At 44.8% G+C, this 25492-nt stretch overlaps 1 protein-coding gene across 1 annotated transcript in view; it reads right to left on the bottom strand.

Moving 5' to 3' along the window:
• ARHGAP25 (Rho GTPase activating protein 25) overlaps positions 1 to 11303 on the bottom strand; it is an 82573-nt gene extending 71270 nt beyond the window's left edge. Inside the window, exon 1 of the mRNA XM_044261286.1 lies at positions 10838 to 11303. Within this exon, the coding sequence (XP_044117221.1) occupies positions 10838 to 10898 (61 nt within the window). The 5' untranslated portion in view covers positions 10899 to 11303. The remainder of the gene's footprint in view (positions 1 to 10837) is intronic.
• Positions 11304 to 25492: the final 14189 nt, after the last annotated feature.

Genomic DNA, 25492 nt, shown 5'->3' with positions numbered 1-25492 from the left:
GTTACAGGTTTTGCAAAGATCATGTCCTTTAATCCTCACAATAACCATAATGGTTAGCCCTATTATCGTGCCCATTTTACAGATGAAGAAACAGGATCAAAATCCCCTAGCTAGCAATTAGTAATGGTGGGATCAAATTTAGGCAGTCTGACTCCAAGCTAGCTTTTGAATTACCACACCACATCTACAGTTGGCTCCTTTTAAAATATTAAAAGAATTCTACATAGCCTAAAATCTTTATACTAAAGCACTTCCTCTTTCACTTTGAAATTCCCAAACCAACAAGGAAGCACACGACTGGTTCAGAAGCCACAGGCCAGGGTTCCAGCAGTAGAGAATCACCAGCCCCATCTGGAACTAAGATCTGTGTGTATGCATTTGGGGGTGGGGGTGGGGAGCACAAGGAGGAAGCAAGGAAGTGAAGCAGCTGTCACCTGAGTCAGTCACAGTCCTGGTGACTGACGCCTCACAGCTTACGGAGAAAATGTGGTGGCACCAAGCTTTGAAAACACTTCTTTTAGAAAGATGGAGGTGTGGGTGAGTGTGTGTTATCAGTGTGAGGAGCACAACATTGAGAATGCTCTTTGCATAGGACCTATCATATTGACGTCAGCAAATAAATGTTTTATGAATGAATGAGAGACATGACCGGACCCAACGTACTGAGGACACCACCATTTCCCACAACTCCAGGGGAAGAATATCCGCAGCCATAGAGTTGCATTTTCACTTATAAACTAAAACAAACAAACAAACAAAACTCATTCTCAGCACTGATACTCTTTGAACACCATTCTTTAAAAAATTGTCATGCCCAGTTGCTACTGATAAGTGGAAAACGTAGCCACAGCATATTTGAGGAACTGTGTGCTAATACATCACCTATGATCACCCTCCTTTCCTCAAAGGCTTAATTGGCTTCTCATGTTCAAACAGGAAGCTCATTTACAATGAACACGTAAATTTATATCAAAGACAAAGGAAAATATACGTGTGTGAAGTGAATAGGTAAAAGCTGTAATTGAGCTTCTGTTTAGCTCTGAGCTTCCTGGCAGCCAAGACAAAAAGAGAAACAATAATTTGCACAACTATGCAGAAAGGAGAAAGTGCACCAGTCCCTCCAACGAGACGAAGTATTTCCGAGCACTGAATTCTCAGTGAGTTTTCTTTTTTTTTTTTAAGATTTTATTTACTTATTTGACAAACAGAGATCACAAGCAGGCAGAGAGGCAGACAGGGAGAGAGGAGGAAGCAGGCTCCCCGCTGAGCAGAGAGCCCATGTGGGGCTTGATGCCAGGACCCTGGGATCATGACCCGAGCCGAAGGCAGAGGCTTTAACCCACTGAGCCACGCAGGCACCCCTTCTCAGTGAGTTTTCTGACACAGAGTTTCACATAGGTGTCAATGGCATTGTCCATTCCTCGTTCTCATTTTACAACACAAACCTGGGGCAAATTTCATGAAGTCATTACTTGTAGTAAAGATAAAAACTGAGCGTGCAATAATGAAGCATAACTCAGTGAGCTCATTCTGTGCGGGAACCAAGTCCACGTAGTCCAAGTTCAGCCTCTAGTTTGATCTGAGTTGGAAATGAGATTATCTATAAAGAAAGGAAACAGGTGTTTGCTGAACACCTAAACATGTGCTACGGGCACAACATATTTTTTTCCTCTCAACATACATATCATTATCCTATTTGATAATTAAGTAACTTGCCTTGGGATTCACAGCAAATTAGCAGAAGGATCTTAATCACATGAATTCTTTTTTCTACCACACACCCTCCTACCCACCTCCTATCAGACACTCTTATCAAGAAAAGCCAATGAGCAATTCGTCCCTTAGACAATTTTTATGGGCAATTCGAGCTTTTTCTCTCCAGGGAGGGCCTAGAGCATTGGTGTTGTGTATTTCAGAGTAGGACAGATTTCTGTGGTTCAAAAACCCTAGGTGGGTGGAGTTGACGCATGTAGGCAAGCTCAGGAACATTCACCTCAGAAGAAGTTCACAGTCTCTAAGCTACAAGCCTTTCTGTTTGAAAAGCTTGAGAAAGGATTCTTTTACTCTCCTTCCAGTAATTTGCCAACTTAGTCTCTGAGAAGGCAAGATGTCTATGTTATGACCAAAGCATGGGTAGGAATTGGGTTCTACAAAGGCAGCCCTGAGAAGGGAGGGGCTCCACACAGATGAGAAAGGTCAGATACAGCTGAGGCCTGGGGTATGAGTCTGTGTGTGTGCCTGGGGAGGCAGGAAGGCAGGGGACACACGGGCAGGTGAGCAGGGCCAGATCCTAAGGACTTTGAGTTTAATCTCTTCGCCAGGAGAAGCTACCCAAAATTACAAAGCTTTTTTCTTCTCCAAAGAAACAGAAAGTAGTACAGAAAAACCAGCCTGAGAAAGATGGCAAAGGCTGCAACTTGCTATAGATAGCACACATCCGTATCTTAGAGAAAAGAATGGCAGCGGGGTGGTGGGGTGGGGTGGGGGGGCTGGACCAGAATTCCTCTCCATAGGCACCCTCCTCTGGCTCCCATGGCTATTCTCACCACAGGACTTGTCTTAATATTGTCTCCTTGTCTGTGCCCCACTAGCCTATAAGCCCACAGGAGCAGAGGGCAAGACTGTCTTTGTATTTGGCTACCAGATCTATGGGTATAATTTTGTTTAAGTGATACTTGATTTTTTAGAAAATGATCACAGGGAAAAAACTTTCAAGGAGCAACATGGTGACAAGTAAAGGATAAAACAAGAAATGTAAATTATTTTCTCTTTTTGTAACTTCCATATCTCAGTTCCTGTCTGGGAACTCAACAAAATTTACATGCTGTCCCCTGGAAAGTATCCCTCAGTTGGTCTGTGCTGCCCCAGGGATGTCCCCTGGTGTTGCCCCCGGTTCATCACTGTTGTCAGCGGGTCTTGCCAGTCACTGTGGCCACAGCCAGGGTTGCACATCGGTTCTTCACACACTCCCTTCTCTTGTATCCAGTTAGCAGCCGTGGAGCTGCTTCATGAGAGGTTTTACTATTTTCCTTCCAAACATCTGGTACGTGAAGGGTCATCATCACCAGCTTATTCTTCTCAACCATTCCCAGGATCTTTCCAAAACCCCATAATGTGCATTCCTTACCCAAGGTACCACACTCCAGCTCTGAAGCAGACATGCCGAGTCTCCACATGGTTCCCCACTGGACACTGTGCAGAAGCTTTGTAAATTGCAAGCCAGAGACAGCAGTAGTCCCGCGACTGGAAGACACTTGTGGCCGTGTATACCACGCGAGGACCACGGGGTATCTCACTCAAATCCCATTTTCTGAGATTCGAGCTCACCTCTGCCAATCCAAGCATACTTTAGTTCCTGATCTAACACAACATCCAGAATCTAAATCAACCTTGTCTGGCCTCTGCAGGGAGGACTTTGTCAGTGAGTGAACAGAAAACAAGATTTTGACTCCCTGTCACCACTCAAGTTGAGCCTCACTCCACTGCTGTTTAGAAGAGCATCAGTCTCTCTTCCCCAAACAGCCAGGAGCTCGGCCTGAGCAACAGGAAATGTGCACCTTGTGGAAAGAATTTGATGACTAAAGGTAAGTCGATGACAACATAGGGCAGGCTTTTTTACTTGAACAAGGAATCAACCTGGGCACCTGGGTGGCTAAGTCAGTTAAGCATCTGCCTTCAGCTCAGGTCATGATCCCAGGGTCCTGGGATTGAGTCCCATGTCAAGCTCCCCACTCAGGAAGGAGCCTGCTTGTCCCTCTCCATTTGCCCCTCCCCCTGCTCATGCTCTCTCTGTCTCGCTCTCTCAAATAAATAAAATGATAAAAAAGAAAGAAAGAATGAATGAAAGGAAGAAAGAAAACAAGCATTCACCAAAGCTGAATGCGAAAAAAACAGACCAGCTCACCGTGGGCTTCATGGTCTTAGCATTCCCAACCTGGGGATCCAATATATCTCTGTTCATTCAAAATGAGAAATATGCTCAAATAGGGAGGCCTGGTGACTTTGGGACCTTGTAGCTCTTCCAAGAAAACCCTCTATCCTGGGTCTAGAGGTGCAGAAAGTCTACAGACAACCAGCTGTGGGTCCTGGCTTGTTCCAACCTCTGCAGACAGATGGAGGCTTTGCAGCTGCCAGCGGATCACCAAAGAGCACTTGTTGCCTGTAATACCTTCTGCCAACATGCTTGACCAAGCACTCTGGAATTTGTTTTAGCTTTCGTCATTTTTCTAAAGATTTTTTTTTAATTTATCTAAGAGAGAGTGAGCGAACAAGAGAGCATGAGCTGGGACAGAGGGAGAGGGAGAAGCAGATTCCTTTGATGAGCAGGGAGCCCGACTTATTTATAAAACATTTACAAAACATTTATAAAATAATAATATAATCCCTATAAAAATACAAACAGCATTTTTCACAGAACAAGAACAAAAAATTGTAAAAATTTGTTTGGAACCACAAAAGTCCCTGAATAGCCAAAGCACTCTTGAAAAAGAAAAGTAAAGGCATCACAATTCCAGACTTCAAGTTATATTACAAAGCTGTAGTAATCAAACCAGCATGGGACTGGCACAAAAAGAGACACATAGATCAATGGAACAGATTAGGACACCCAGAAATAGACCCGCAATCACATGGCCGATTAATCTTTGACAAAGCAGGAAAGAATATCCAACGGGAAATAGTCTCTTCAACAGATGGTTTTAGAAAACAGGAAGCCATGTGCAAAAAAAATGAAACTGGACCACTTTCTTACACCATACACAAAAACAAGTTTAAAATGGGTTAAAGACCTAATTGTGGGACCTGAAACCATAAAAATCCTGGAGGAGAACATAGTCAGTAACCTCTTTGACATCGGCCATAGCAACCTCTTTCTAGATATGTCTCCTGAAGCAAAGGAAACAAAAGCAAAAATAAACTATTGGAACTTCATCAAAATAAAAATCTGCCCAGTGAAGGAAACAATCAGCAAATCTAAAAGGCAACCCATGGAATGGGAGAAGATATTTACAAATGACATATCTAAAAAAGGGCTAGGGGCGCCTGGGTGGCTGGCTCAGTTGGTTAAGTGGTGGCCTTCGACTCAGGTCATGATCACAGGGTCCTGGGATCGAGTCCCACATTGGGCTCCTTGCTCAGCAGGGAGCCTGCTTTGCTTCTCCCTCTGCCTACCCTGCCACTCTACCTGCTTGTGCTTTCTCTCTGACAAATAAAATATAGAAATTTTTAAATAAATAAATAAATAAACAAGGTCTAGTGCCCCAAATATATAAAGAACTGATACAAGTAAACATCCAAAAAATATAATCCAATTAAAAATGGGAAAACATGAACAGACATTTCTCCGAGAAGACCTACAGAATGGCCAACAGACACATGAATGATGCTCACCGTCCCTCATCATCAGGGAAATGCATATCAAATCTGCAATGAGATATCGCCTCACACCTGTCACAACGGCTAACATCAATGACAGAAGAAACAATAGGTATTAGCGAGAATGTGGAAAAAGAGGAGCCTTCTTGCACTGTTGGTGGGAATGCGCACTGGGACAGCCACTATGGAAAAAAGTATGGAGATGCCTCAGAAAGCTAAAAATAGAACTACCCTACGATCCAGTGATCACACTTCTGGGTATTTACCCAAAGAATACAAGAACAGTCATTCAAAGGGATGCATGCACCCCTATGTTTATAGCCAAGATATGGAAGTAGCCCAAATGTCCGTCAATTGATGAACAGATAAAGAAGCACACACACACACACACACACACACACACACAATGGAATATATTATTCAGCCATAAAACAGAATGAAACCTCACCATTTGTAACAACATGGATGGAGCTAAAGAGTATAATGCTAAATGAAATAGGTCAGTCAGAGAAAGACAAATACCATATGATTTCACTCATATGTGGAAGTTAAGAAACAAAACAAATGAGCGAAGGGGAAAAAGTAAGAGAGAGAGAAAGAGATACAAATCAAAACACAGACTCTTCACTATAGAGAACAAACTAATGGTTACCAGAGGGGAATAGTGTGGAGGAAATAGTGATGGGGATTAAGGAGTAAATAATAATAATTAATAATAAAAATACATATGTCTGTGTATGTCTCACCTATAAATCCTTCACTAGTTAACTACTATTAACAAACTGTACATCCTTCCAGATTTTTGAGGGTTTAAGCATGTGTTCATTTCTTTGTTCATTTTACTTACAATAATCAAATAAACTCTCAGGTACCTTCCACTGTAGTTACACCTTTGAAGCTTCTCAGATGCATTTTCCCTTGTTTTCCCTCTGGAAGTAACCATCACCTGAGTTTTATATGAGTCAGCTCCTTGCTGTTCCTTACAGTGAGGCCAAGGACAGACACGGTTTTTAACCTGAATATACATGACTGCCATTCTGCTCTACTGCGCCTCTCCTTTTCTGCCGAAGTTTCCGTTTTTGCACAGGTAACTATAATTTCTTTCTGGTCTTAAGCAGCATTCCATTTAATAAAAAATACTGCAGTTTCCTTTTCCACCTGTCGCTGTGGCTTACTTCCTGCCCCCTCTTATTATGAGCAATGCTACTCGGGAACGTCCCCACCTCTATTCTGATTCCCACTCATGGGACCTTCTCCAAAGGACTGTCTCTGCACAATGAAATGGCTACTTCCGAGGGCTGGTGCGTCATCAATTTCACTAAGCCATGTTAAATTGCTTTTCCAAAAATGGTTGTGTCTTCAGCATAGGAGAGTTTCTTTTGTTGCATGTCCTCAAGAGCACTTGGTATTGTCAGACTTTCATTTTAGCCAATTTGCTGGGTGACAAGTTTGTTGTGCTTTTATCTTACGTTTCCTGATTATCGTGATTAAGCCTATTTCCATATGTTTACCGGTGTTATCATTCCTCTTCTGTAAAATTCCTCTTCATGTTGTATATTTTCTTTTATCTTTTTTATTGATTCATAGTACTGCTTTATATATGAATTCTATCTCTGTGTATCTGTGGATCTATTGATGCATCTATTTATCTAAAACTACAGTTTCAGGGGCGCCTGGATGGCTCAGTCCTTAAGCGTCTGCCATCAGCTCACGTCATCATCCCAGGGATCTGGGATCCAGCCCCTCTTTAGGCTCCCTCCTCAGTGGGAAGCCTGCTTCTCCCTCTCCCACTCCCCCTGCTTGTGTTCTCTCTCTCACTGTGTCTCTGTCTGTCAAATAAATAAATAAAATCTTTAAAAAAAAAACACTATACTTTCAAATCAGACTTCTTTTAACAGGAATAATGACTTCTGTTGCATAAAACCTTAGGTTTTATAAATTGGGTTTAGTGACAACAATCTTAAGGAACAAAACGTTTTCATTCCCTCTACTCAGATTTTCTAAAGGGCCAAACTAGACAAACTATATCAGACAAATAATGATTTATCAAACAGAAGAAAAAATTAAGTAGGGAAAAGAAGCCCCACCATTGTCATTACACCTTTTACTACTTGGGAGACTAGAATAATGAAATTTTGTTTCTCAATTGTTTCTGATTTCAACATTAAATTTCAGAGGGGAGAAGAAAAATTGAAACACCTTGTCCGCAGTACCTTTCACTATGGATCTCAGAGCCCATATGCTCTCTAGGGTCTGCTTCCCATTTTAACTTGGGGGAACCGAGCACAAAATAAGAAGGACCTGAGACAAAAGGCAATACAGGCAGTATGGAAATTGACAGGTAATCTTCCCACTGAGTGCTCCCAACCCACGGGGCAGAAAGGGGGCTTTCCCTGGATGGTCAATGCCCTCTGAATGCTGGGCGCTGGGGGTGCCAGACCCCTGGACTGTGTGCAGGAGAAGATGCTGAGCCCTGGAACCTGTCTCTGAAGCTTGCGATTCAGTGAGAAGGAAAATAGGTGGAAAAGATTTCACTCACAGAGCAAGAAACCAGTGGAATGGTTCCATTGTTTTCATTGTTGAACTAAACGGAAGATGATAAAGGATCAGAGAAATGTGTGCTCTGGGCTCCACCTGAAGTCAGATCTGTTCGCTCTCCCTTTCCTCCTGGGTGGTCCACTAGGATCACCAGGCAGAGGTAGGCTGGCCTGGGTCACATCCTCCCAGCACTGTTGGGCCCATGCTGGTGGTCTCTGGGTCAGCCCTGCCAGTCAGTCCCCATACACCCCCACACCCCACTGTCAGCCCTCTGAGAGGGATACTTTCCTCCACTCTCATAGACTTTCACTTTCACTCCAGCCCAGACTCCGCACTCACAAGGTTTAGGGGAAACTGGAAGCACAGCTGGCAAAGAGAAATAGCTGGGATCCCCTCCTGTGTCACATCATGTGTCAGAGCCTTGCTGTTTCCATAAGCAAGTGCTGGTTCTGGTATCTGCCCTAGGCCACTGCTCAGCCCCCTGAAGTTACAGCTTATGAAGGGTCTCTTGAAAATTGACCCAGGCAGTGAATCGTAAGGTAATACTTGGGTTCCACTCTTTGGGATGATCTTCTCCTCCAGTGGTTCTCAACTAGGGCAGATGTCTCTCCCCAGACATCTGGCAATGTCTGGAGACATTTTTGGTTGTCATAGCGGGTGGGAGTAGGAGAGTGCTGCCATCATCGAATGGGTAGAGGCCAAGGATGCTGCTAACATCCGCTAAAGCACAGGAGAGGCCCCCATCACTAAGACTCATCCCGCCCCCAGATATCCATAGTGTGCAGGTTGAGAAACCCTGACCTACCCCTCCTCACTATACAGAATGGCCATTGACTTCCCTGACATGACTCCCCATTCCACACACCTTCTTAACAGCTGTGGGATTCTCTGATAGACCATTAAACCAGTTCTTATAGTCAACCTGGACACCGGATGCTGGAGAAGGGACCAAGGGTCCTGTGACTGAGTCAGTGACTCTCTCTCCTAGGAGAACTCAGCTTGTGATCTGAATTCTCATCAGCGTGACACTCATGAAAGATATTCTGGCTGTAGTCCAGTCTCTTGGGGGGTGACAAACTTGGAAATGACATGGACAGTGAGAAGGGCTTCTTTATATTTCATGATGTAGTTATTATTTTTTTCATTATTCATCAGCTTATAGTCCATCATTCATTTAGTCAACATTCATTTAGTTATATAACCAGGACCAGACACTATGTTCTATGCTGGCTGAGTGGTAGTTCTTCAAGTCTACTCATGTAGACCATACATCCTACAGCAGAATTCCTTCATCAGATGGGATGGAGCAAGGGGTGCTTGCGAATTTGCAGGTGCATGAGCCCCCCTCCAGATATTCTGATTTCACAAGTCAGGATCATGCCCAGAAACCTGCATTTTTAGCAAGTGCTTGAGGTGACTCTCATAGAGGCTATCCATGGGACCATGATTTAATAAACATTGGTAAAACCATGAAATTTAACCAACCTAATCCCAGGTCTGAGAACATGCAGAACTGAGCTCTAATGTGGTCATTTCCTATAAAGCTGGGGGGAAAAAATCATGTAACCATTTAATCTATTAATCATTTAATCATTAATCTCACGTTTCTTATTTTTAAGCAGGAGAGTAAGACCTATTCAAACACCAATGGTGAGAGATTAGAATGACCCCAGGTAGAGAGAAGCCAGACACTTAAAAAGGAACAAAACCACAGAAGTTTTACTTCTAAAAACTAATTTTTATGACATATAATAAAATGAGCATTCGCCAACTACACTGGTATCAACAGTAATTAGGAGAAAAATCTCTTGCTTATGTAAGAGGTGTGCACACTACCTATTCTTGGAACTAGCCTCAGCATGCAATGATTCCTAGCTTGATTAGGGACCATGAATCCTCCCTGGATACCAAGATTAATGGCTTCTCTGATTACTCTCGATTGTTTTTCAAATCTCTTCTCAGATCTACATCATTTACCCTCTGTTATGTGGCTTTGCAGTAGACCACTTATTTTAGGGACATATGAACCACCGGTAAAAGACCTCATCTAAACCTCGTTCAAAGCAAAACTTTTCCAAGCCATGAGAAACCCTCCCCCACGCCCCAGCTTATCTAATGTCAAGGAAGTGAGCTCACTGGGCAGGTGTGATTGTAAAACACAGGGAAACTACTTCACCCCAACTTCTCTCCCCCAAATTACTGTGATCGATTACATAATAGAAGAAACCCATATAAAGAAACTCGTGATAACAGTTATATAACAGATTAAAATCGATGTGTCACTATGATCATTAATAAGAAGCAAAGATTAAAGGCCAGAAGATCTCAGACAACATGCTATCATCTTTTAATTAATCTACAATGCATTTCTCTTTTTCAGCTTCGCTAAGAATTTCCTCCCATTCTGTCCCTTCAACTAAGTGTCTGTATTATACCTTCAACTGTCTCTAGGTTCCTATCTGGTCTTCACTGTTTACTTTTTGCCTCACAAACAGGACCCTTTGAGTTTCTTCACCAATCAAGCACTTCAGAAAGACTCTACTCTCTGTGATCCTAGGAAAGACCACTCAAAATACAGACAAGTGTCCAAACAGGAGGGAAATTATCCTTTCGTGAAAAATAAGAGAAAAACTCTCCGTTTCGTGTGTGATCTGCAGACTTAGCTCATCCGGAGTGCCCCATTGTGGCCTCAGCCCATCACAACGCAAACAAGCTCTATTCCGACTCCAGCTCCGAACAGAAAAGAACCCCCCTCTCCCGGTTTGGGAACTTTGAGCCAACATATCAATTTGAATGCAAATTTCCCCCAAACTCAGATTTTCTGAGAGATCCATTTTTAAGTAGATTAAGCTCCCTGTAGACCAACATGCAAATGCGGGTGTTCAAGTATAAGAACCCAAGGGCAGCAAAAAGACATTGACCGTACCTATTCTCCCAGCCTCCACTTTCAGGTTGAACTCCCAGTTTCTTGGTAACTTCAGGGACATTTTGCTCCCTCTTCGGGTAAGTAGCTGCTGAAGCAACAGGTGTGTCACGATTCCTGCCCTTCTCGCTTTCTCGATGTTTCCCTCTAGGTTTTCTGTGTGTGTTCCCCTTTGTGAGTTCTTCACAAGCAATCCTGGGTTTGGAGTTGATTTGCCAGCATGAGCCCTCCTTTCTTTCAGAAGAAAGGTCCATACATCTGTTTGTCACTTTGGGGATGGCACCCGAATCCCCCCAAGGCCTCCAACAGTCCCACAGGGGCTGGTGCTTCCTGAAGTGTGCACCTTGCTTTTTCTTGCTTTCGGTTTTACCAGAAATATCCCAGTTGATACTTCACTCTGCGTCATGAGAAGCAAAGCTCCAGTTCGAAAGAATCTCAGGCCTCACGGAGGCGAGGTCGTGATCAACAACTGCTGCCTCTTGGCTTTTTTTTTTAACTGTCTGCTTCCTTGCATTTGAGGAAGTGGGTGGCTGGTCGGTGTAGATGATGCATTATGAGCACTCTTTCTTGAGAAAACGGTTTTTGGAAATGCTCGCATAAGTAGAATGAGTGTTCTTGTGATCTAAGGCTATAGCTTCAATCAAAAGAAAAAGAAATACAAAATTTCAAGTGTCCCACCATGTACCTCTAAGGCTTCCTCCCAAGTGAGTGGATCAAGCATCCAAAAATGGTCAGTGAGACAACCTGCGTTCTCCCACCCCACAAAGTTTTCTTCTTTTAAATTCTCCCTGCTGTTAGGACCAGAGAGTAAGTTCTCCTCCTGCTTGGGATAAAGCCTCATGTGGGGAGGGCTCTGAGGTACTTAGCTAGTAAGCTGGTTTTAGCTGGGTAGACCCACTCTCGTGATATTATGGTTCTTTGGCATTGTGTGCAGGGTGTGGGTTTAAGAATCAGACTCACCTGGGTTCAGAATGCAGATCTTCCACTTCTTAGCTCTGCAGCTTTTCACAAACAACTAAATCTCTCTGGACCTCAATGTTCTCAGGCAGTAAAATGAGGTCGATAAAAACCATGACTGCAGAGAGTCATGAGGCATCTTGTACAGAGCTTAGCACGCGGTGGTTGTACCACTGATGCTAATTCAAACTTTATCTCATTTACTTCAGCTCTGTGACAGGCTTTCATATGTTCAACTGGCTCAGCTTAATCTAGTGATTAAGTATTTGAGTCCAGAGCCAGAATGCTTGAGTTCAAATCCTGGTTCCATCACTTTTTTGCTGTGTGACTTTGGACAAGTTTCTTGACAACTCTGTGTTTCAATTTCTTTATTGGTTAATGAGGCAAAAAATAGGCCCTACTTCATATGTGTGTTGTGAGGCTTTATTAGTAGGTAAAAGTGCTCACAGGAGTCACTGTTAGCCAGCATGCAAGCTACACATCCTTGGTCCATTCAATCTTCAACCCTCTTGGATGACTTGGTCATACTTTCTTCTTCATCTCACATATGCTCATTCTCTGTTGACGACCTTACTTCCTGTTTTATTGAGAAAAGTTCGTACTAGAAGAGTACCAGAGAATGTCTAGAAGAGAATGTCTATATCCTACTACTATGTCTAAGTCCTACATGTAAGTCTGTATTGAGAAGAGTTGGTACAGCTAGAAGAGAATGTCTGTATCCTACTACTATGTCTAAGTCCTACATGTAAGTCTGTACACTCAGCCTCCTGCCAGTTATAGCTGATGAACCATATTATCACTCCTCCATCTTTTTTTATTAACTTTTAAAAATATTTATTTATTTATTTATTTAGAGAGCATGAGCAGGGAGAGGACCAGAGGGAGAGAGAGAGAATCCCAAGCAGACACTACGCTGAGCACAGAACCTGACATAGGGCTCGATCTCACCACCCTGGGATCATACCTCAGCCGAAACCAAGAGTCGGACAAACTTAACCGCCCAGGCTCCCTTATCATTCCTCCATCTGAATTATTTCTTTCTCTCTCTCTCTAGGATCATTCTCATCAGCATTCAAGCTTGTTTTAAAAACAAAAACAAAAAACTCTACATTCTACTTCCTCCTCCTGCTACATACAGCCCTATTTCTTTTCTTCATTTTGCAGCAATGCTTTGGTAGGGATTGTCTACATTTGCAAATGCTTGTCCTATTATTCCCTCCTGAAACCTTTCTGTTGATGTTTCTGCCCTCAGGACTTTATGGAATACGTTTTTATCAGGACATCGACGGCATCCCTGTCACTAAATCACTGTCAGTGATGGACCAGTGATAGACTGGGCTACATGTCAACCCAGTGCCCTACTGGCAGTTTTGGACACGCTGATCACTCTCTCCAACTCTGAGCTCTCTCTCTGCTTGGGTCCCACAATGTCTCACTGGTCTGGTCGTCTGCCTGCCTTTCCAGCTGCTCCTTCTCTGGTTCCTTGCTGGTTCCTTCTCATCTCTCTGACTGCTGAATATTGGAGGAAACCAAGACTCACACAGTGGATTTCTTTTCCATCGGTACCCACACTTAGGTGAGCTCACCTATCTCAAGGCTTTGATTGCTATGCATCTGCTGATAGGGTCAGTGTAGATCTTTAGCCCAGACCACCCCAAACCCCAAATCGTACACATCTCTGCTTAGATACCACACAACTATCTCAAACCAATCATGTCTAAAACTTATATTCAGGGGACCAAGCTGAAGGAGCAATGGTGAACTGAGGTATATTCCCATTGCGAACGAAAGGAACGTAAGAAGGAAGAACCATATACACATTCTTCAAGCCTCTGCTTGCATCATGTCTGCTCATATTCCAGGAGCCAACACTTATCACATGGCCAAGTTCAAAGGCAGGGATATAGGAAGTACATACAGCCCTGAGGTGGTGGGGGAGGGGAGAATGGAGTGATTATTTGCTGATCAAATCTCCAATCCATCACACTAACCCAGTTCACCTAGCTACTTTCCAACTTCCCCAGGGATACTGGGGTGCTTTGCAGCTGACTCAGCCTACCAGAGATTTTGGAGCCCCAACTTTGCATTTTGGCCAAACACCGCTGCTTTTTTTCTGTCTTGGCTTGGAGGGGAGGAGCAGTGGTTAACCATCCTGAGCCCCAGCCCAGCAGCATCCCCATAGGGAAGTTGACATGATCCAAAGTTCTAGTACTAGGACCTTTAACTCAGGAACTCTGAAAATATTTTTAAGGTAGCACTTAGAAACATTCAGAGAACTTCCTTTGCTCTTTAGGGTAGGTTCCTGTAAGTCTTGGAAAAACTCATGACTGATGGGGAAGTTGGGTATGAATGCTTGGAAAGACAATCAGATGAAAAGCACCCCTGGAAAGGCCCAACCCAGCAGCCTTCCCTCTGAGGAGCCCACTTGGGGTCAGCCAGCTGCTGGACAGGGTTAGAGAGCAGCTGTCTGTGCTGGGGCTTCTCCCCTTCTTCCTGACCTTCAGGGAATGAAGAACTGGATGTCCTGTCTGGCCCCAAAGTTTAAATCAGCATTTGCAGAAGCAAAAACAAAAGCAAAAATCCATTCATCTGTTTACTTACTGAGTATTAACCATTTCTGGAGTAAGGACTTCATTTTTGCTAGACTTTGGAGGAATGTCCATGAATTTTGTTTCTGCTTTCATGTTTCTGCTCTCAACGGTTTGTTGAGAGAGAAGAGTTATGTTGGAATTATGGGAGTTTATATCTGAGGTGCCTCCCAGGGACCTGAGGAGTAAAGGAAGGTTCCTGGGGAAAATTTCTTTTACATTAAGGCTTGGTGAAAGACTTAGGGAGGCAGGAGGGCTGGGAAATGCTTCCAGACAAACAAAGGGCATGCAAGAGGCACAGAGGAAGGAAAGAACTCATCAGGTTGCTCTGGGAAAGGGTGTAAGGGGTAGGAGGGAGGAGAGATGGAGAGATGGTTGGATTGGGTTCATCAACCCCTGGTAAGCTTCTGTGAGAGTAGTGACTTTACCCTAGAGGAAAGAGAAGCCATGTAGACATTATTATTGGGGTCCAGATGAGGGGCGATGGCAGATGGCCAGGTGAGAGCCAGGGAGAGGGAAAGGTCAGTGGCAGTATGCAGGCAAAGAAGGGAAAACAATGTGAGCCATTCTGGCAGTGGGATTGACTGCCCAAGGGAATTTCTGTAGGAAGAAAAGAGATGTGCATGGTCCGGGCTCCAGTCCCTGGAGGTGGATGTGCTCCCATCACAAGGTCAGAGCCTGCACCAGAGTGAGGGTTGCTGACGAGGTTGCTAAGGACGAAAGACTAGCGAGGAGTCAGTTGCCAGAGGGAGAAGCCAGTGGGCTCAGTTGGAGGCAGCTGTGAAACCCTGGAGCACAGCTGTCCTGAACCTAGAGCTCAGCAGTGAAATTCATTCGTTCGTTCACTCATCCACTCCATAAACATTTATCCAGGACCGGGCTGGACTCTGAGTAAACAAGGATGATTAAGATCCTAGCCTAATCCCCAAATGACTCAGTGAAAGAGAGAAGTGTAAACATAATGGCAGTACTGCTTGAGCTATTAAAAAGAGTGCACGCACAGGGTAGGGTGACAGCAAGAAATGGTGGGCTCAGCTTGGGTAGCCAGGGATGGCTTCCCAGGAGAGGTGACTCAGGGGAGAGCAGCCAGGTGCGAAGGAAGGCGAGGGAGCGGGAGGAGGATGTCCAGGCAGATGAAACAGCAGATGGCTGCTAGAACACAGACCCATTCTCAGGGAAGTTTGGGAATGGTGCACCGGAACAAGGCTGAGGGGGAGACAGGCGGACGAGTCGGGCCTGCTGGACCCAGGCCTAATGTGCAGCCTGAGGGATTGGACTCCCCTCTGAGGTGACGGTCTTTGGAGCGCTTTTTTTTTTTTTTTTGAAGATTTTATTTATTTGACAGACAGGGATCACAAGTAGGCAGAGACACAGGCAGAGAGGAGGAAGCAGGCCCCCTGCCGAGCAGAGAGCCTGATGTGGGGCTCCATCCCAGGACCCTGAGATCATGACCTGAGCCGAAGGCAGAGGATTAACCCACTGAGCCACCCAGGCGCCCCGTCTGGAGCACTTTTTTAAACATCCTTTTTATTGTTACTTTTACCATTACAGTCGTCCATGCATAATCTTCAGAGAAGAGTTCAATAAGCATAAAGAACATAAACATCAGGACCCCTGGGTGGCTCAGTCGGTTAAGCATCTGCCTACGGCTCAGGCCATGGTCCCAGGGTCCTGAGATGGAGCCCTGTCTGGCTCCCTGCTCAGTGGGGAACCTGCTTCTCCCTCTGCCTGCCTCTCCCCCTGCATGTGCTCGCTCTCCCTCTCTCTCTCTGACAAATAAATAAAAAAAATTTTTTAAAAGAACTCAAAAATTACTGTTAACCATTTAATGTGTAAGGGGAATTTTCCCATCTCAATCTCCATCACTCTTTTTCTATTTATGTGTATATATAATGTGTGTATATATTTTAAATTTAAAAATTAGTATGTATGCTATTTTATAAGCTGTTATGCTCCTGTGACAAAAATGAAATAAGGCAAAACACATAAATAGTTATCTTATTAAGTGTTTTCCCAAGACATCATTCATGGCCTCATAGTCTACAATTACATAGAGATAGCAAAATTTATTCAACAAATCTCTGTATCACTGAGCATGTGAGATGTGTACAAATTTTCATAATATTCTTGCAGCTAAATGTCTGGGGAAAGCCATTCCCTCTCCAGAACCCCTCCACCCCTAGGTGGATTCTTGGAGGTGGAAATGCTGGGAAAGCGGTTGAGAAATGTTCAGACTTGATATGTCTAAACTGTTCTCCAGAAGGTTCTACTTGAATCCACGAGGGGCGAGCTCCCGCCTGGCCTCACTAAGAGCTGGCATTTTTATTTTGTAAACAAACCAAACCAAACCATTGCCAACTATTCAAGCAAACAACTCTAAGTGCGACTCAAGTTATTTTTGAATGTGCTTATGGGCCATTTGTAGGGGTCAGATACATCTAGGCATCTGTGTGTCTGAATGATTCTGCAAGGAATCAACAGATGGGGGGCCGGGGAGTCTTAAACCTTTATTTGTGACTTTCAGGCTCCTGGCTTCAGCATCTCCTTCAGAACCTCTAGGTATCTGCATGCCAGCCATCCACTTTGTTGCCTCCTCGTCTTTCATTTTGTCACCCGGATTACTAACACTCTGTGTTTTGAGATAATTTCTCATGTTTGTACCTCACCTCACTGGTTTTGTTTTTTCATAACTTTACTGAAATATGATTTACATAACATACAGTTCATACATCCGCAGTGTACAATTCAATGATTTTTAGCATATTCACAGAGTTGTGCAACCATGACCACAATCAATTTTAGAAGCTTTTTATCACTTAACACCCCCCCAACCAAGAAACCCCATACTCATGAGCAGCCCCTTCCCATTCCCCCACAGCTCAGTCCTGGGCAAACCCTGGTCTACTTTCTGTCTCTATATATTTGCCTATTCTAGACATTTCATATAAATGGAATCCTGTAATATGTGGCACTTAGCCTTCTTTTTCTTCACATAATGTTTTCAAGGTTCATCCATATTATAGCAGGTGTCAGAAATTTATTTCTTTTGATGGTTAAATAATATTCCGTTGTATACATGTAGCACACTGTACTCACTAGTTGATGGACACTTAGACTGTTTCTACTTTTTGGCTGTTATGAATAATGCTGTTTTAAACATTTGTGTACAAGGTGTTTTTTTTTTTGGTGAGTGTATGCTTTTGTTTCTCTTGGATAGGTACCTAGAAGGGCATTGCTGGGTCATATGGTGACTCCCTTTTAAACCTTTGAGAAACTGCTGGAACATTTTCCAAAGTGGTTACACCAGTTTACATTCCCTTCAGCAATGAGGGTTCCATTTCTTCCACATCCTCCAACTCTTGTTATCATCTGTCCTTCTCATGTTAGCCATTCTAGAGGGTATCAAGTGGCATCTCATTGTGGGTTTGATTTGCATTTCTCAGATAGCTAATGGTGTTGAGCATCTTTTTGGTGTTTTGAGCATCTTAATGGTGTTGAGCATCCCCTTAGTTGACTACTTCCCATCCCTACCCCCATGGTAGGTCCCCACAACCTACCTCCTCCATGGGGAATTCTCTCCTTGTCGTGGAACCTGCTAGTGTTATGTACTTTGATTGATTATATTACCCACCTGCAAAGTGCACACCATGCCTACTCCTTCCCACCCCAGCTTCTTAAGTATTTGAACTCCTATCCCAGCCCCTACCCCACTTTCCCCATTGGTGGTCTAAGAAATCTCTTCCTGTTAACTTTCCCATGAGCCTTGAATCTGAATTAGATGGCTTGGTCAGAAAGCCTGCAGGACGCTATGCTAAAAAGAAATGCACTTGTGATAATTCCAGGTATCGTATGAAAGTGTTGAACAACTAAATTGTACATCTGATACTGACATTACACTGTATGCTAACCAACTGGAACTTAAATAGAAATCTTTTTTAAAAAGAAAATAAAAATAAATGTCTTAGGGGCACCTGGGTAGCTCAATCAGTAAAGCATCTGCCTTCAGCTCAGGTTGTGATGCCAGGGTCCTGGGATCGAGCCCTGCATCGGGCTCCCAGCTCAGTGAAGAGCCTGGTTCTCCCTCTCCCTCTGCCTGCTGCTCTGCCTACTTGTGCTCACTACTTTCTATCAGATAAATAAACAAAATCTTTTTTAAAAAATAAATGAATAAATGCCTTAAGACTGCATCTTAATGAGCTTATTCTGACTATTGAAGTGGAGCACCCATTTTTTTAAATTAATAGACTTTATTTTTTAGGCACATTTAGGTTTACAGAAAAATTTAAAGAAAAACAGAATCTCCATATATCACCTCCCCCCAGCCTGCTACATGCTCTGCACTTCCCCTCTTATCAACATCTTGCTTTAGGGTGGTACATTTGTTATAATCGATGAGCCAGTATGAATGCATTATTCCTAACTAAAGTTCAGAGTTCACATTAGGACTCACTTGTGGTGATGTATACTTTATGGGTTTGATGCAATATGTAATGACATGTGTCCCTCATCATGGTATTATTGTACAGAAGAGTTTTACTGCCCCGAAATTCCCCTGCTTGGAACACCTACTTTTTAGATACCCCTCCCCCCTGTCTGTTCACTCAGGTTGTTTTTCTTCATTAGAATTAATTGTTTGGTTTTAAATAGGAGAGTCACATGAGAACGCAGGTTTCTGGCTTCTTGAAACAATCAGTGACAGGGTACTTGTGCCCCCATGAGACCATGGCCAGCGGAAGCTCCACTGAGGCTGACTGTCTTCAGCCTCGGCGGAGCTTCCTCTGGCCATGGTCCAGCTAGCCAGAACACTTCCACTCCCCAGAGGCAGGGACAGGTATCATTGGCAGGCACCTGTGTACTGTTGTTTTCCTTCGAACAGACTGAAAAAGAAAAAAATGTAAGCCATGGTACCCAACTGGGTCTCATTCAAAAGGGGGGAGGAAAAATACTAGTCTGAAGTCACAGAAGTTGGGAGAAAACATGTTTCTCTGTGGATGCGAGCCAGCCAGTTTCGCTTGCTTCTATCCCCACATGGCTCCCGCAGCGGCTGGAGTTGGGGCCCTGCATGGCGGGTGCACTCACTTAGCAACTCACTTCTACCCGTTTGTACTCATGGCTGATTCACCAGCATATGTGTTCTAGAGGGTGGTATTTGCAGACACCAAAACGAAAGGTGTTTTTCATATAGATTTGAGTAGTCTATATCCCTAAGAAAGCTGAATTTAGAAGGCACAAGTTTAAAGTTTGATTCCCATTCCCTTGGCTGTACAGGGGGAAAACAGACAACAAAGACAAAAACAAAAAACTCTGGCAGAGGAAGAGACTTCTGTGCTCTGCGCACTCTGTTTGAGGTCAGGGACCAGGTACAGGAGTCTTGGCTCAGAGCCTTGCTTCTCTGGGGCCTGAGCAATGAGGTGGACGTGCCTTATTACTGTTCTCATCTCTGCCAAGGTCCCTGGTGTTCGTTCTGATGTCTGGTCACAGTTTGATAGTCTATTAACCTTTACTTTTGTCCCATCATAGCTAAAGAAAGAAAGGAAAAAAAAAGAAAGAAAGAAAAGAAAGAAATCTTTCTAGCTCTGAAGGCCGAGACTGCCGTTGTCACTGCCAATGCTCTAACTAGAGGAAGACTGTTCCCTGGGTCATGGCATAAGAGAGAGGAATGTCTCTTTAAACGGGAAAGTTTTAACCACAAGATTATAAATGGAACCAGAATTTTTCGAACCAGAGCACACAAAACAAATCAGGAGAAAATGCTCCCCCTACATAACACCTCCTTCGGGCCAGTTAAGGGTTACATATTTGGTTGAACCACATGAAGTCACTATATTTGACCACTTTTGACCTGAAAACACAACAGTTTCATAGGGTTCAGAGGCCCACTCTGTTTCCTGCCACGCATTCACTCAACAAATAGCAAATGAATTGTACACCTGTTATGTACCAGGCACCGTCCTGGGTGCACAGAATGTAGCCAAAAGCAAGAGAGACAAAAATGTCTGGTTTGGTGAAGCTTATATGAGAAGAGACACCCATGCACACAATAAACAAATAAATGAAGTAAGTATAACAAGCTAGTCGGTGGTGAGTGCTGTGGAGAAAAGTAAACATGTCATGGGAATTGAGAGAAGAAGTAGATTTCGGGAGGGGTGTCTGCAGATTGAAGTAGCCGGTAAGTAAAGCCTTCATTAGGTAGGCAACATTTGAGTAAAGATTGAAGGGGAGTGAGGATTGAGCCAGGTAAATATCTGTGGAAGAATCTTCCAGCACAAGGAAGAGTGAGTGTAGGAGCCTTGCCAGAGGTGGGAGCAAGCCCAGTATGACCAAGAGACAGCTGGGTGGCTGCCTAGTGACACTCTCCTTTTTCATGGGGCTAGTAAGAGAGAGGTTTTACCCAGGAAAGACCAACATGATAGGCTCAGGTGTCAAGCCATCTAAATTGCAGGCCAGGTGTTTAGGAAACTTGGGAGGAATGTCAGCAACCTAACAGCTGGCAAATGGGAGGCCCCAATATGGTGGGAAGTTGAGGCCCGGAGAATCTCAACCTTCCCCACGGGAAGAAGGAACACCTCAGGCTGTGCAGAGAGTTCCCCAGTCACTCATTGGACAGTCCTGCCCGCTCACCATCTGGCCCTTTGACCCCAGAAGCTCATCCATCAGGGGCAAAGCTCTTTTGTATCTGGATTAAGAAGAGGGAGATTATTGACCCCACCCCACCCACTTGCCAGTGCTGGAAGTGTCCCCGCCCAACCAACTGGGGTCTTTCACTTCTGCCAAAATGAGCCATATTATTAATCTCTTTGGAGCAATAAGCTCTGTGGGGATCTGGGAGTCCCCATCCTGCCACTGCAGATGACTCCAGGGACCAGAGAGTGTGTTAGTAAAAATCACCCAAAGCACATCGGTATGTTCAGTTCAGGTCCATCCCAGACCGTAGGCAGCAGGGTGTCTCTCTCCTCCCCCTCCCCCATGCTCAGGCACATTGGACACCGACCTCCTCCAGGGGAGGTGAGAGCAACCTGTGCGATGACCTGGGCCAAGAAGGCCAGGTGAGCAGGGGTGTGGACGCACAGCTTCTCCCACCTGTCATCCCTCAGATCTCCATGCTCACGGATCTAGGAGTCTCCTTATGGCAGAAGAGTCTAGGCCTTCTGACTGCCCCCTCAGCAAGCCCCTGTATCTGCTTTCCGAAGCACTCAGCTCACAACAGATCCCAAAAATAGATTGGTATGGTCAAGATGCCAATATTCAGGTCCCCTTTCTTTTCCTCCAAACCCTTGGAACCTACGAGAGAAGGGGGGATTGCCCCCTGATGTCTAGAGGGAACCCCAGAACAAGAAGGGAGCCCTTGGGGCACCTGGGTGGCTCAGTGGGTTAACGCCTCTGCCTTCGGCTCAGGTCATGATCCCAGGGTCCTGCCTGGGATGGAGCTCCGAATCATGCTCTCTGCTCAGCAGGGAGCCTGCCTCCTCCTCTCTCTCTCTCTCTGCCTGCCTCTGCCTACTTGTGATCTCTGTCAAATAAATAAATAAAATCTAAAAAAAAAAAAAGAAAGAAAGAAAGCCTTTGTTGCCCGTCTTCCTCCTTGACCATGTTCTGGATGGTCACACTCCTTATAATAATTGCTCTAGGTTTCCATCTACCCCTTTGTACTCTCTCCTAATGATTGCAAACCGCCACAAGCAGGTTCCCAATAAATGTAGTTCATTCCTATAATTTTCCAAAGGCCCCTCCAATATTTGAGATAGCCCACTGGCTTTCTGTTTTAAGCTGGTCCTGCAGTAGTGACAGACCTGAGCAGCTGCCCAAAAGGCCCAGTGTGGTCAGTCCACTAAATACCTGTCACCCTGAATGACCAAATCCCCCTTCCTCACCTTGGCTTCACCGAGCCTCTTTTACCACTAACCAGCAGCCACAGTGCAGACCCTGAGCTGGCTGCCTACAGGCTCTCAAGCCCAGATTTGTCCTCCTAGCCTTGAACATAAGCCCATTGCCCTGTGCAGTCCAACCAAGCCTAGTGCCCAGAGGGACAGCACTTATGTGCATTTGCCTCGGGTCTCCTCAGCCCCTGCTGAGCCTGGCTTTCCCTTTTAGACTTTCCATATTGTCCCCTGGTTTAAGAATTAGATACTTCTCCATTTCTCATCTATCAAAAATGCTGGTAGCCATCTTGCTTTTGGTGAGGGGTGGCATGGCAGACACACACTTCCCCTTTCTGGAGCTTCCTCTACCCTTCATCTCCTAACTCTTTCCCAGGTGGAGACCTGGCAGTTGTACCCATCCTGTGTGGGACCTTACAGTATGTAAGGCTGAGCCTTCATGGTCCCTGTGGTCTTAAAAGGGATGTTCAACTTCACATCCGGGGTCTCTGGGAAGTTATTTACTCCACACAGATATGCAGACTTGATCCCTGGGAGTCCAGCCCAACATGAAGGTGGGAGTGGGAAGGATCCCTTATACACGGCTAATTGGGGAACACTCATTCCACATCAGCACACTCCGCCATAGAAGGCCCTGGTGTCATCACTGGTGCAGACTAGACCACGGGTTGGGGGGTCAGTTGGTACCCACAGACCCCTCCACTCGGCTACAAGTGTAGGGCTATGCTCCAGGAGAGACCATTTCTGAAAAAAGCATCTGGAGTGAAAAACCCCGCAGAGGCTTCAGATGCCACAGCCATCACGGTGTAACCCCAGCAGGCCACAGAGTCCTACAGGACCTCTGCTGACAGTGAGGAGACAGACACCAGGGAAAGAGCCACAAGGACTCTATCAGACACTGAGAAGCACTGCTTGCCAGCTGTGTGAATGGGGAGTAATTCTCTGATGTGCTAGCCTGGCCCACAACTAGCAGATTAACTCTATAAGCTCCCTGCTCCCCATGAGAGGGCTTCATTTTCTTGAACACGTTCTTGGGGCAGGAAGTTGCCACCTCTTGCAAGTGGGTAGCCACAGACTGTTAGATTATATTTGACCTCCTTTGTCATCTGCTGGGAATCTCTGACTATAGGAACCCCACTTATGACCACTGCCTATCAGTGGGCCCAGCATCGTGGAATTTGCTGGCTGTTCCCCACTCCTTATCAACCACAGCCAAAGCATCTAAATGAGCCCAGAATGGCCAGCCCGAGAGCAAAGCATAGCCACTGTCACAGTTGCCCCATAAGAAGAGAGAACAAAGAGGAGGGAGAACCCCTTTGCTGGGGTACAAGCCCACGTGCACCCAGTGGAACCCAGACCAAGCTCACCTCCTCAGTCTGGGGAGCAGGGAAAACCTGTGCCTGTTGACTGCCTCCCTGAGGGCGTCGGCACCTAGTGAAACGTGCTCGCGTTTGCCCTGAGTCCTTCACAGTGCTTGACAAAGCTGTCCCCGAAGGCTCATGTGCCCACAGTAATATGGAAGCGTCAGGGAGCTCAGGAGCCTAAACTGGGCTGACAAGCATTCCAGGGAGCAGGGATCCCAGAGCCAGCCTCCTGGGTTTGAATCCTACCTCCTCCACTCCACCTGTTTGACAGTACATATGCTGACTAACCTCTCTGGGCTTTCCTCTTCTCATAGGCTAAATGAAGGGAATTATATCTCTCCCATAGAATTGACGAGAGGATCAGAGAAGACTAACACATGGAAAATATTCAACATGGTATCGAGCATGTAGTGAGGCTCTTAGTAAATGTTCGAAAAGAAGATCTTTTCCACTGGTGAGATTACATGTCCCTTGAAGGTGCATTTCATGTGACTTCACAAGAAAGTAAGCTGATAGCTAACAACTTAAAATATGCTACATCTGCTTCAATCCCGGGTACAGGAGGGACCTGCCCTTTCCTGTTTCAAAGGCTCGTTAGGCTGCAAAGCCAACTTAGGCCAGTTGGGGAGGAGCATGGAAAGTCGTGAGGGAGGCTGCCATCGGTCCACAGAGCTCTGTGGTGCTGAGATGCTGAGGACGGAGACCAATCCTGGACCACAGGTTTGTGGTTTGGTTTAAAGAGCCCTTCCCGCCCGCCCAAAAACCTGCACCTGCGCACAAAATGGCACACCCAGTTTATCAGCTTGGACAAACTGGGAGGAAGGAAGTGGTGTTGTGGAGAGAGGTAGGTAGGAAGCAAGAGTTCCAATTTGCACATCCAGAACAGGGAATGGGATCTAAGCTGCAGACAGGCAAACCTGCCATCTTCTGTCCACCTAGGGATTCGCTGGGAGGAAATCTGAGCCAACAGTCTGGAAACTATTTTTAAGCCACGCCTGGAAGGCTCTGCCAGCCCTGCTTCTATGCTCCTGTGATCACGAGATGCTCAGCAGGGTGCTGCCAGAACAGGAAGTGACAAAGGCAGCTGATTTCACCAAAGATACGAAACCCACAGTTCACATTGAATAATCACACAGAGTCCTTGAAGCTGCATTTCATGTGACTTCATGAAAGCCAGACCCCGCTGGGACAAGAGAAGAGACAGTGCGAGCGTGTAACTTCACTTGAAAATAATTCCATTCACTGGCAAAGAGAACACTTTGACTTCCATACCCATGGCAAATCCATTTGCCCTTCATATAAATGGGGCAAATATTGTTTATCAATTTTACAGATAAGAAAACCGAGGCATGAACCGGCAAGGCAATTTGCTTAAGAACCAAGTCAGAAATCTGTCTTTTGTCCAAGAGTTGTTACAATTTTTTTTTTAGATTTTATTTATTTATTTGACAGAAATTGAGAGAGAGAGCACAAACAGGGGGAGTAGGAGAGGGAGAAGCAGGCTCTTTGCTGAGCAAGGAGCCTGAGGCAGACTCAATCCCAGGACCCTGAGATTACAACCTGAGCCAAAGGCAGATGCCTAACTGAGTGAGCCAGCCAAGGGCACTGTGTTGTTGCAAATCTTAATGGTTATAGAGTGTACAGTATAACCCTTGAATAAAGTATAAAATTCAAAATAAAGCAAGGAATTAATTTCTGATTGTTAGTTCTTATGGTAAAAAGAGGAAATACGTTTTGATCAGTTTCATAAAAGGAATCACCATGTGGTGTTGAACCTGTTGTTCAAAAAAAGCTTTGTTTATGAAATTTTAAGTAAGCTGCTATAATTAAGACTTGCATACATTATCGTTTGAAATATGAGAATTTGCAATC

Source organism: Neovison vison, chromosome 8 (assembly GCF_020171115.1).
Source record: "Neovison vison isolate M4711 chromosome 8, ASM_NN_V1, whole genome shotgun sequence".
Classification (NCBI taxonomy): domain Eukaryota; kingdom Metazoa; phylum Chordata; class Mammalia; order Carnivora; family Mustelidae; genus Neogale; species Neogale vison.
This window is presented reverse-complemented; position numbering and strand designations above follow the sequence as displayed.